Here is a 12,142-nt window from a genome sequence, read left to right as displayed (position 1 = left end):
TGTTATACACAGCATATATAATACACACTAAGATGTCTATTTCTATCTATATATAAAATTCGCATGTATCCATTCGTCTGTCCATCTGTCACACTCTGAATCTCTCAAACGCTACATGGAGGAAAACATGGATAAAAATCGAAACATGGTCTCTTGCTGAGGGCATTCCGAGAAAAGAGTGTAAAAGGTATGCGAATCTTCTTGGTTCTTTCGGTAAAGTCACGTAGAAGGAAAATAATAAAAATAAAACATAATAAAATAATTCTCACGACGTTTCGGCCACAACGCAGGTCTGTCTCTCGACAGACCTGTTCTCCACCTGAAGACGGCTGCTTGCGTTGTGGCCGAAACGTCGTGAGAATTATTTTATTATGTTTTATTTTTATTATTTTATTATTTTCCTTCTACGTGACTTTACCGAAAGAACCAAGAAGATGAATCCCTGCAGTCACGAAAGCTTTAAATCGAAATTTAAGGTATGCGAATATACATACAAATATAAATACCATGTATCTATTATTGGACGTTAACTCATGCTGAAACAGACACATTTGTATTGTTTTATTCGGCAATGTTCGCATGCATCCTACCCCCTCCCCCGCTTTGCGCTCAGGCTCAGCTGGTACGGTCTGGATTTGGTGGTGAAATTTGTAATCGGGCCAGTTTCCAATGCATTGTTGTGCTTATGGTTGTGGTTGTAATGCGGTTATGGTTGTGGTTATAATGTGCTTATACTGTAGTTGTGATCATGTGTTTATAGTTGAAATTATGTGCTTATGGTTGTGGTTAGAATGTGGTTATGGTTGTGGTTATAACATTGTTGTTACTGTTGTTGATTGAAAGTAGACCAAAGAGTGTCATTGAAAAATAAATATTAAGCTATCCATCTCTTTAAAAAATTAGGATGCCAATTATACATTCAGGAAAAGCTCACTAAGTTTCAAGAGAGTTTTGTTTAGAAGTTTGGCCATGTGGGAGGAAACCAGAGTACCTGGAGATAACCCACACACATAAGAAGTTACAATAATTATATATTATTGCATTCTTATAGCCCCAAGCCTTGCTGGTAACCCATCCAAGAACTTATCAGGCTCAATGCTGCTTCGCTGACAACGTCTAAGTTGATGGGGTGCAATTAAAGTGCTTTGGTCAAAGACAATGAATAATAATTCGGACACAAATACAATTAAATCTCATTATGTGTGGGCAGGTTATCCTTGATTGTAACATAAATATTTTAAGTTTTACGTGTGGGCTGGTTGAATTCTGAGCTACCCCTGCTTCATGATGAATTATTGCAAAGGTTATGGCAATAATTCAACATGTCAGCAAAAATACTTATTACTTTATGAAACAATAAAGATAGACAACACATTCTACACATTCTGTTTAGCAACCTTCCAATGGCTTGCTATGTTATGGTGCGAGAGAAGTCATTATTATGTATTCATCCCCATTCTATCTAACTAAGAAATATGTTTTTGTAGAATTTATGTTTGGAATTATCCATATTTAGTTTCATCCGGGCAACCCGTCCACAACATTACACTGGATAAATTAGTGTACAGTTTTGGGGTGTGATCATCTGGACCTGGAGAACAATGTTTCAGAGCATTATATGTAGACTGAAAAGTCAGGCAGGGAGCACTCACCCTGTGTGTGACAGCCCAGGATGCCATCCTCCACACTGCAGATCTCATCGTCCTTACAGACCCAGGCGTCACAGCTGACAGCGCCGCCAGGATTGACACAGATGCAGCGCTTGCTGCAGTCGTGCGACTCAAACCAGCTCTCCCCGAGCTGAGATACAAATGCAATGTCTTTAGAAACATCTCAGTTAACCTTTTAGCTCTTATACGATGACGAGTAAATAAATAAAAACATGAATGCTTTTGACTGTGACTTGAAATACTATTTTAATTAAGGAAGATTCAAACTTGTGTTGGTTCTGTATCAAACACAAAGCCTAGGATAGGGATTTACGTACACATCTTTGCTTAACTCACCGGATGGTAATGGCCATTGTTATCCAGGCAACCGCATTGCTCCGTGGGGACACACTTGTCCCCAGAGAGGACAAAGCCGTCGTCGCAGACACAGCCCTCCGCACAGTGCTGGTTGCAGCCACCCGGGAGACTTGCGTTGCTGCAGGTGGCCGGGCACGGTGGGGCACAGCTCTCATAGTGGCTGCCAGGTTCACACGGGAATGCTGTGGGTGCCACACACAACAATAATCTTTAATAATCTTTGATTTCCAATGGTGCTTAAATACTTGAAAAACTTAACACACCATGAGCCACATATTATCTCAAACATTCAAAGGCGGTTTTACACGCAGGCTTTCATGACCAATGTCATCCATAATACAGTTTTTTTTTTGGGTTAAATCGCATTAATAATCAAAGGCGGCTGGATATTGGCAGCTGACTATGGGCAGCACGAGGTGACTGAGCACCAGCTTGTCATCGAAATTAGTCTGCCAGTAAGAGCAATGTTGTTATTTGTAATACAGATCGAGAAATTGGTAGATCATTTTAGACATTTAGCAAATTTCAACAACACCATCACACAAAAGCCTACTTTGTTTAAAATATCAGGTAATCTGTAGCATCCAATGTAAAGCAGATGGTGAGTATTCATGGATATTACACCCGACATTTAACAATGCATCTGTCATGCAATGGAGAACCCTAGTTAGGTTTGAATTTCACTTATTATATCAAAATTGCGTGGTGTATCTAGGCATCTATAGATTAGCAGATTTACGATCACATGTCCATCAAATCACAATCAAATTTAATGGCTGGGCAATCAGTGTGGCGGTGACATCACAGCAGGTGCTGCACTCACGGCAGAAGGTGTTGTTCCTCCACGTGACTATGACCCCAGCTTGGGCGCACTGGTCGGCGTAGGCCTGCAGGGCTTGGCACAACGAGCCGTGGTCCCCGTCCGTGGCACACAGGTCGAACACGCAGTTGTCGAAGAAGACTTGTGGAGGCAGCACCGCGTGGCACTCTTTGAAAGCTCCTGATTGAAGCGAGAAACACGATGTCAGTGTTAGTGGCATCGGCACATCACTCCTCTTGATGCAGCAACGGTGAAATGGTTTGTGCACTGTGCTCCCATTAATAGCAACACAACTTTGAACGCTAATCATCTGTAGAAACAATGTCATCATGGATAGCGAAAGAGTTTTGAAAAATAATACGTGTAATAAAAATGTCTTAGCCTCTATATTTTTTAAAGTGATAATAATAAAAACATTATGCCAACTAGAATTGAATGCCCATCACACAGGTTAACTTGTTGTGGGTATAGCTCCATGGAGTGGAAATTCCACAATGTCTGCAATATAATGAAGTCCATTATCATGCACAGTTACGAGTTAACAGCTAAACTTAATGGAGAGCAATACCCACCCTCAGGGTCAGTGATTATTCCACAGAACGTATCCGATTCATACAGGTTCTTGTCATTCTCATCACATGGAGGTATTTCCCCGGTATCATCTTGGCAACTGTCAACAAACAGACGCGCAGGTTACCATCACCGAGTTTGACAGAGAAAACATCACTGGTAACATAATCACAGTCGTCATTAATCATCATCATCATGAAGATAACTCACTGTAGCCCAAAAAGCTGACACAAATACAACATCAGTGGCACAACAGTCAGATCAAATGTCAGCATGGGGCTCATGTGTGCCACTTCTTATCTATCTCGAGCTCGAATGGCTGTCAATACCAATGTCTTCCATGTGTATTATCCAGAGGCTTTTGCAATGGCACTGTTGTAATTAGCAGAAGTGCATGGAAATAATTGAGAAGAACGGATTCTCACTCATCATCAGAACTGTTGAACACTCTCCAGCTGTTTCCCAGCTCGCTTGATGAGGCTGCTGCTGACCCATCCGGCTTCAGATTGTCATCTGAACCATCTCCATTAAAGTTCCCTGTAAAACAACACAAATCGTTCCATTATTGTATTTGCAATCTAGATGGTTTACATGCAAAACATCTCTTTTTAATGGAATGCCTCAACGAATTCATTTTAGTTGGAATGAATGGCTGATAATGCTCTATGGTTGAAAATGAAGCCTGCAGTGTTTTCTAATTAATACGTGCAAAATGGACAGGTAGCTGACATTTGATCTCTTTTAGAATTGCTCCCCACAACAGAAGTACATTTTTCCAACTCGACTTCAGTGCTTGTATGCTACCACTGCAGTCACGTTTCTCTCTCTCTTAGTCACCATATGAGGTTTCCTCACTTGGCTAACTCCTCATCTGTGCTGTGAACAGCTGCCTCTACAGGCTATTATGTTGTCCTTGCTCAGCTGCGCTGTCGACATCCATGCATTCGTCCATTCGCCACGTTTATAAAAGGCCCTGTTCATACTCTCCTAACTGTAACCCCCGTGTCAACAACAATGACATGTTTTTTATTCTACATTGTCCAGTCAGCTGCTTATTGTGTTATTCTCCCAGGAGATCAACTCACCGCAGATTCCGCACAGTTGCCCCGCGTATTCTCCAGGCACGACTATCTCCACATGGTGGTTCCCATCAAACCGAACAACCAGATTGAAATTGGTCTCGAGCACAACGTAGGATCCACTCAGTTGGATGTACACCCCGGACATGAGGAACGGTGGAGTCACGCGCAGCCCATCCACCTGTAAACAAAACACAGAGCATTTTATATAGAGACCTCGCAGGAGGATCAATAATGCACAGTGCATTATCGTAAACTAAATATATTGTTTATTAGGCATATTTTATCCACTATTTTTTGTAACATCAGCATATTTCCTTCGAGGAATTATGGCATAAAGATCGATTGAATATTCACGTATTTTACATCTTTCTTTAGAAGGTCAATTCCTAACTCCCCAATAAAATTTCCAAACATCAAGTTATACATATATATTCGTTTATTCACACACGAGTGAGAAAAATGAGGCGACACGCCACGGCTGCGTACATCATTTCAACAATACAAGATACAAACATAAAGGGGGAAAAAGCGAAGGTAGCATCTTTCAAGCATCAGGCGACACCGTGGACATTGTTAAATGCGGAGTAAAAACTTTAGGACAATACAATGAATAAATCACAATGAGGAACAACATGGTTATTGAGATATCACTCGAAGAGACAGTGTTGTGCCTTGTAGTGATGGCTCCTGGATGGCACGCACCGGCTCTGTGCAAATAACAATTCAAGTGTGAAGTGAAACCCTCACCAGCACCCGGCGTCCTTTGGCCAAGGTGAACCTGTGGCCGTAGACATCCACGTGGACCTCCTTGACGTAAGACACGGCCGTGCTGCCGCCCCGGAACTCATTTGTTGTCTCCACGTTGAAGTGGGGCAGGGTGGAGCTCTGGTTGCATGGGATGGCTGCCGTGTAGCTGCACTCGCCCATGAAGTGGTGCGTCGTCTTGTCGAAAGTGATGTAGTGAGGGTCTCCAGTGATCACGCAGTCGCCAGGCGCTGAATAAAGAGAAAAGGATTATTTTCGAATTAACCGGAAATTATTTTTGAGACATTTTTGCCTTTGGCATGTAAATATTAAGCTTTTAAAAAATATGCACCCGTGAATATCCATGTGTTTTTATAATCAGAGTTAAAGTGTATAATTTCTTAAACGAGTGGGTGGTGCTCATTGCCATTTAACGCTTCGAAGTCAACCTCATATTGTAAAAACACAATACGGTGAATAATTTACAAGACATTTTGTCAATCCATTCATGAATGAAAGTCTCCCCACACCATATCGATCATACGGAGTTTTTTTTTAATTAAACTTAACTACGCTGGTCACTGGGGGTTGGTGAAGTGTGGGCCCAGGATTGGTTCAAATATGAATTGCCATTGAAGTTAGTCATGGGCAGGAATTTTACTCATGTCACTGGGTCCAAATTGAAATGTGATATTCACTGCACCATGTCATCCCCTTGTAGTGTGTGGGATATGTTAGCGTAGTGTTTGATGTGTTAATGTAGTGCGATGTATTTAGTTAACATGCTCATGATGCAACTTTCTTACGTTTTGGCAGGGTTGTTGGTGGCACTGTTGGCCCTGTTTCGACGCCAATGAAAAAACAGAACAGATTAGTACCAAGTGCATCTGACAAAACTAAATTAGATTCTTTAAAGTGTCTCCCTGCACCAATCCTGCTTAATGACAAAAACTATTTCTAAAAGGAAGAATCTCAGAGGTCACGCGGAGGCCTTAGGGCAGAGTGTTCCAGATCTGAGGACCAAGGACTGAACAAGCCCGAGCTCCAAAGAGTTGTTGATGACAACGTGGCCTCCAGAGAGACATGGTGTGAAACATGAATATGAAGAGCGCAACTACGATGGAACTTTTGAAAAAAGCAGAATTCGCAAACTGCAGTGAGTGGTTCACCTGAGCCATGGCAGCCCAGGATGCCGTCCTCCACACCGCAGGTCTCGTCGTCCTCACAGACCCAGGCCCCACAGTTCACATTGCCAGGATTGACACAGATGCAGCGCTGGCTGCAGTCCTGCGACTCAAACCAGCTCTCCCCGATCTGAGACACACAACACGCAAGCGTTACCTCCATTGCACTCTCTAACGCAGACCACACTGTCATAAAGTAATCTCTGAACCAGTCCTCAGCTCATTTTCACCAGTTCTCGTGGAGCAGGGTGAAGAAGAGTGGTTAAACAATCTCCATGCTTGACACGGTGATATACACAGCATGGAGATGCCTTCATTATATTAATATATATTTTAAAACATATATTTTGTATAATTCCGATTAGATCCATATTCCTGAACCCATTGCCTGTTTACAGTAGGTTAAATGGGTTGCTTTAAGATTTCAGGAATTTGCAACAAAAAGATACCTGTACTCATCAATACTTGGGAACGAGAAGAAATTGTTAAACAATAAGTTCGTTATGGTGTATTAAAATTAACAAATAAAAGCCGTAATAAAGGACATGAAATAAGATTAAATAAAGATGAGAAACTAGATTTGAAGTTTTCGTGACTGCAGGGATCCATACTCTTTGGATCTTTCGGTAAAGTCTCGTAGGCATAAAATAAAATGAATTACATCACGACGTTTCGGGTGCAACACAAGCGTCCGTCATCAGGTGGGACAGCACTTTTCCCCACTTCAAAATTGTTTCTTGCTGTGGTTGTCCCACCTGATGACGGACGCTTGTGTTGCACCCGAAACGTCGTGATGTAATTTATTTTATTTTATACCTACGAGACTTTACCGAAAGATCCAAAGAGTATGGATCCCTGCAGTCACAAAAACTTCAAATCTAGATTGAACCGCCTCAACGGGGAGGGTTTTCACACATCTGTTAGAGCTTTTAACAGACAACGAGACAAGAAGGCTCAACTAATCGAGTTGCTAACCTTCCTCAAGAGATGCCATGATAACAAGGTAATACCGATCGCAATTACAATCACATCTGCTTGCTGTCACTTATCCTAACGCTAAACGGATCTTGTTTAAAGCCAGCCTATCACTAATCTCAGGGAGAATAAGATTGCTCCGATTTGACAAAACTCTCTTACAATCATACTTAATATTAACAGAAAATTTCCACTTCAGATTAGGACCATTTAGATAACATGACAGTCTCCTCTGCTACTTCAATGTCAACCAAATGTAAAGTTAACTTGATCGCTAAATTCAACCTCCTGTCAAAAAAGAAGCCAGATCCACACGTTGAAAAGTTTGATGTTAACAAGATTGTCATCAATCAGAGGAACACCCCAATTTCCAACAGCCTAAAATCGGGTCTAGCGAAAAGGTAGAATTTAGCAGTCACTCTTAACATCCCAGTGGATGATATAATCCCCTAGGTCGAATTAGCCCTCAAAGGCTTGGGACACATCCCGACAGATGTTGCTAGATCTGAAATTGCCACCATCCTTAAAAATGCTAAGAAACCCATTAGTAACATCAGCAAAGACGAGCACTCTGAACTCGCAAAACTTAAATAGACAGAGGACATGGTCATCCTCTCGGCCGACAAGGGCAATGCTACTGTCATCATGGATAAAAACCACATACAACAACAAAATCCAATACCTTCTTAATGATGGCAGTTATACCAAAATCAACAAAGATCCTCCTAACAGCCTGACTACAAAAACAACAATATCATTACCAGTTACATTTCTCTATTCGAGCCAGCCAAACAGCTCTCCCTAAAACCTTCTGCTACTATACCACCCAGATTCTATGGTATTCCTAAGATCCATAAAGTAGGCACTCCACTTCGGCCCATCATTTCCACTATCAAGTCACCTACCTACAAACTGGCCCGTTTTCTGTCTGATAACTTGCTTCCATTCACTGGCAAGACGACCTCAGCAGTACATAACTCAGCTCACTTGGTCTCTCTAATCAAGGGAATTTCACTGTCCCCTGATGATTTTCTCGTCAGCTTTGATGTTGTCTCTCTGTTCACCAAGGTTCCTGTACCTGCCACCATAGCAATAATTGAAAATTACTTACTTCACCTGGAATGGTACTTTCTACAAACAAAATGAAGGTACCCTTATGGGTCCCCCCTTATCACCAGTGATAGTGAATGTTTTCATGGAGAAATTTGAAACAGATACCATCCAGACATCCACCCTACGTCCTTCCTTGTGGACGATATATGTAGATGACAATTGCGTCATTTGGCCATATGGCCGGCCAGCATTGAACCAATTTCTCAACCACATTAATTCCATACACCCATCCATAAAATTCACCATGGAAGTGGAGAAGGATGGTAAGCTACCATTCCTGGATGTTTTGTTTGAGAAGAGACCTGATGGCTATTTGGGACATTCTGTCTACAGGAAAGCCACCCACACAGATTCCTATCTGAAACCTGATTCCCACCACCGTCTGGCATGTCATCAAAACACTACACCATAGGGCCCACTGCATTTCTGACAAACACCACATAGCCAGTGAACTGGAACACGTACACCAGGCTCTCAAGATGAATGGGTACTCGGACCGCATTATCCGCAAAGCTGTTTCTCCAACCATGGAGAAACAACCGCCTGAGACGCTGATCAAAACCATCACGTTACCATACATAGAAGGCGTTACCAAAAATATTTCCAAATCTTAAACAAACAAAAGATCCAAGTCCGATTTAGTACAATACACAAAATCCGTGATATAATCCCATCTGTGAAGGATGTCATTCCTGACATGCAATATCCTGGAGTCTACAAACTAATTTGCACTTGTGGTGGGTGTTACATTGGGGAAACGAAACGACATATCTTGGACCGTGTTCACGAGCATAATTCAGATCTGAAACACGGCAGTACTAATACCTCTGCCGTGGCTGACCATTGCTATAACGCTGTGCGCTCTCATGATATTGTTTTTATCTGAGACCAAGGTACTCTGCAAACCGTCGGGCTACGATAAAAGGTTGGTTTATGAAGCCATCCAGATATATAAACATAGACATAACTTCAACCGAGAAAATGGATACAAATTGAGTAATCATTGTAATTATGTTCTTAGGTTTTTTTTCAGATCTGAAACACGGCAGATCTGACTTGTGCTCAAGTCAGATCTGAAACACGGCAGAACTGATTCTTCGGCCGTTGCCGATCATTGCTACAACTCGGTGGGCTCTCATGAAATTGTATTTTCCGAGACCAAGGTTCTCTGCAAACCTCCTGGCTACCATCAAAGGTTTGTACACGAAGCCATACAAATATACAAACACAGACATAATTTCAACCGTGATGACGGTTACAAACTGAGTAATCATTGGAAAGATGTGATTAACCATGCAAAAAAGATTTAACTACACTTATTTGCCAATCTTATTTGACAGACAACCATTACTGTTTTACCATGTTTAGTGGTGGTCTTCTTGTTACAGGTTGAGTCACAAATCGCACCTCTCCATAACAAAGGCTCAGCCTTTGTTATGCAGTCTATTCTTAGTCTCAAGCCTCACCTTACCATATTAATAATAAGTATGCGGCCCTTGCCCCACCACCTTCTCCAACCATTATATAAACGCAGTGGTAACTCCTGCAATCTCTCATTTACTTGATACAGCTGTCGTGGCTGTGACGGTACCACCTGAAGACGGAAGCTTGTGTTGCCTCCGAAACGTCATGATTTTTATTTTTATTTTATTTTACTTTTTAATGTTTTTACCTACGTGATTTTACCGAAGAAAAAAAAAACTAAGAATATGAATCATTGCAGTCACGAAAGCTTCAAATCTAGATGTAAGGATGTTATTTACCAGGTAAAACATTAACTGCGTTATGGTGTTGCCTTCATATGCGCATCTCCAGTTTCTTCAGCCTCCCACTCCCAGCCCCGCCCACTCCCCCCCCCCCTCCCCCCGGCATTTTGTTCTTGCTCGCTCCTTGATCCCTCCAGTGAGCAGCACAACTCTCCCCCTACCCCACACCCCCCTCTCTATCTCTCCTGCCTGGCTCCTCCTCACTCTCTTATCCTATATAGCCTCTTGTTACAGCAGCCCTTTTGACCACTTCAGCAATTGTTTCTTGCTGTGGTTGTTCCACCTGATAATGGATGCTTGTGTTGTGCCCAAAACGTCGTGATTTTAATTATTTTATTTTATACCTACGTGACTTTACCAAAAGAACCAAAGAGCAAAGATGACAAAATAAAAAATGCAAACATCTCATGTTGGTTATTCGTTGCTATGTGTGCCAGACTGTCCCAAATGAATTTGAGATCTCAGTAATAAGTGAGATTTTCACTTATATTTTCCGTCAGGAATATTACTGGGCCGTCACTTCAGTGATGCTGTATTATAAAATATAGGAGTGATGGTGCAGTGACATCACCAGAACTCTTATGACTGTGAATTCTTTTTTTTATCATTACGGACACTTCAACTTGTTGGGCAGTACAGAACACAGGAATATGAGAGGAATCTACATGCGCAGAAATGTTTGTTTTTTCTTTGTAATTTAGTTTAGCTCACCGGATGGTAGTGGCCATTGTTATCCAGGCAACCGCACTGCTCTGTGGGGACACACTTGTCCCCAGAGAGGACAAAGCCGTCGTCACAGACACAGCCCTCCGCACATTGCTGGTTGCAGCCACCCGGAGGATTTGCGTTGCTGCAGGTGGCCGGGCACGGTGGGGCACAGCTCTCATAGTGGCTGCCAGGTTCACACGGGAATGCTGTGGGTGCCACACACAACAAAAATCTTTAATAATCTTCGAATTCAAATGGTGCTTAAATACTTCAAACAATTAAAACACATTGAGCCACATATTACCTCAAACATTCAAAATGCCGTTTTACATATAGGCTTTCGTGACCAATATAATCCATAACAGGTTTTTTTGGGTTAGATCGCGTAAATATTCAAATGTAGCTGGATATTGGCAGCTGACTCTGGGCAGCACGAGGTGACTGAGCACCAGCTTGTCATCGAAATTAGTCTGCCAGTAAGAGCAATGTTGTTATTTGTAATCCAGATCGAGAAATTGGCAGATCATTTTAGACATTTAGCAAATTTCAACAACACCATCACACAAAAGGCCACTTTGTTTAAAATGTCAGGGAATCTGTAGCATCCAATGTAAAGCAGATGGTGAGTATTCGTGGATAATACACCCGCACTATTAACAATGCATCTGTCATGCAATGGAGAACCCTAGTTAGGTTTGAATTTCACTTATTATATCAAAATTGCGTGGTGTATCTAGGCATCTATAGATTAGCAGATTTACGATCACATATCCATCAAATCACAATCAAATTTAATGGCTGGGCAATCAGTGTGGCGGTGACATCACAGCAGGTGCTGCACTCACGGCAGAAGGTGTTGTTCCTCCACGTGACTATGACCCCAGCTTGGGCGCACTGGTCGGCGTAGGCCTGCAGGGCTTGGCACAACGAGCCGTGGTCCCCGTCCGTGGCACACAGGTCGAACACGCAGTTGTCGAAGAAGACTTGTGGAGGCAGCACCGCGTGGCACTCTTTGAAAGCTCCTGATTGAAGCGAGAAACACGATGTCAGTGTTAGTGGCATCGGCACATCACTCCTCTTGATGCAGCAACGGTGAAATGGTTTGTGCACTGTGCTCCCATTAATAGCAACACAACTTTGAACGCTAATTATC

At 42.2% G+C, this 12,142-nt stretch overlaps 1 protein-coding gene across 35 annotated transcripts in view; it reads right to left on the bottom strand.

Moving 5' to 3' along the window:
- LOC144734361 (IgGFc-binding protein-like) overlaps window positions 1-12,142 on the bottom strand; it is a 149,977-nt gene that overhangs the window by 59,393 nt on the left and 78,442 nt on the right. For 34 of the 35 annotated variants that reach the window (XM_078616468.1, XM_078616471.1, XM_078616479.1 and 31 more), the window contains exons 63-73: window positions 11,835-12,011; window positions 10,993-11,195; window positions 6,413-6,557; window positions 6,050-6,082; window positions 5,247-5,494; window positions 4,503-4,677; window positions 3,843-3,954; window positions 3,420-3,517; window positions 2,851-3,027; window positions 2,007-2,209; window positions 1,653-1,800 (exon numbers count right to left, since the gene is read on the bottom strand). In XM_078616468.1, the coding sequence (XP_078472594.1) occupies window positions 1,653-1,800; window positions 2,007-2,209; window positions 2,851-3,027; window positions 3,420-3,517; window positions 3,843-3,954; window positions 4,503-4,677; window positions 5,247-5,494; window positions 6,050-6,082; window positions 6,413-6,557; window positions 10,993-11,195; window positions 11,835-12,011 (1,719 nt within the window). The remainder of the gene's footprint in view (window positions 1-1,652; window positions 1,801-2,006; window positions 2,210-2,850; window positions 3,028-3,419; window positions 3,518-3,842; window positions 3,955-4,502; window positions 4,678-5,246; window positions 5,495-6,049; window positions 6,083-6,412; window positions 6,558-10,992; window positions 11,196-11,834; window positions 12,012-12,142) is intronic. The other variant, XM_078616469.1, reaches the window with a different exon arrangement.

Source organism: Lampetra planeri, chromosome 51 (genome assembly GCF_965212315.1).
Source record: "Lampetra planeri chromosome 51, kcLamPlan1.2.h2, whole genome shotgun sequence".
Taxonomy (NCBI): Eukaryota; Metazoa; Chordata; class Hyperoartia; order Petromyzontiformes; family Petromyzontidae; genus Lampetra; species Lampetra planeri.
This window is presented reverse-complemented; position numbering and strand designations above follow the sequence as displayed.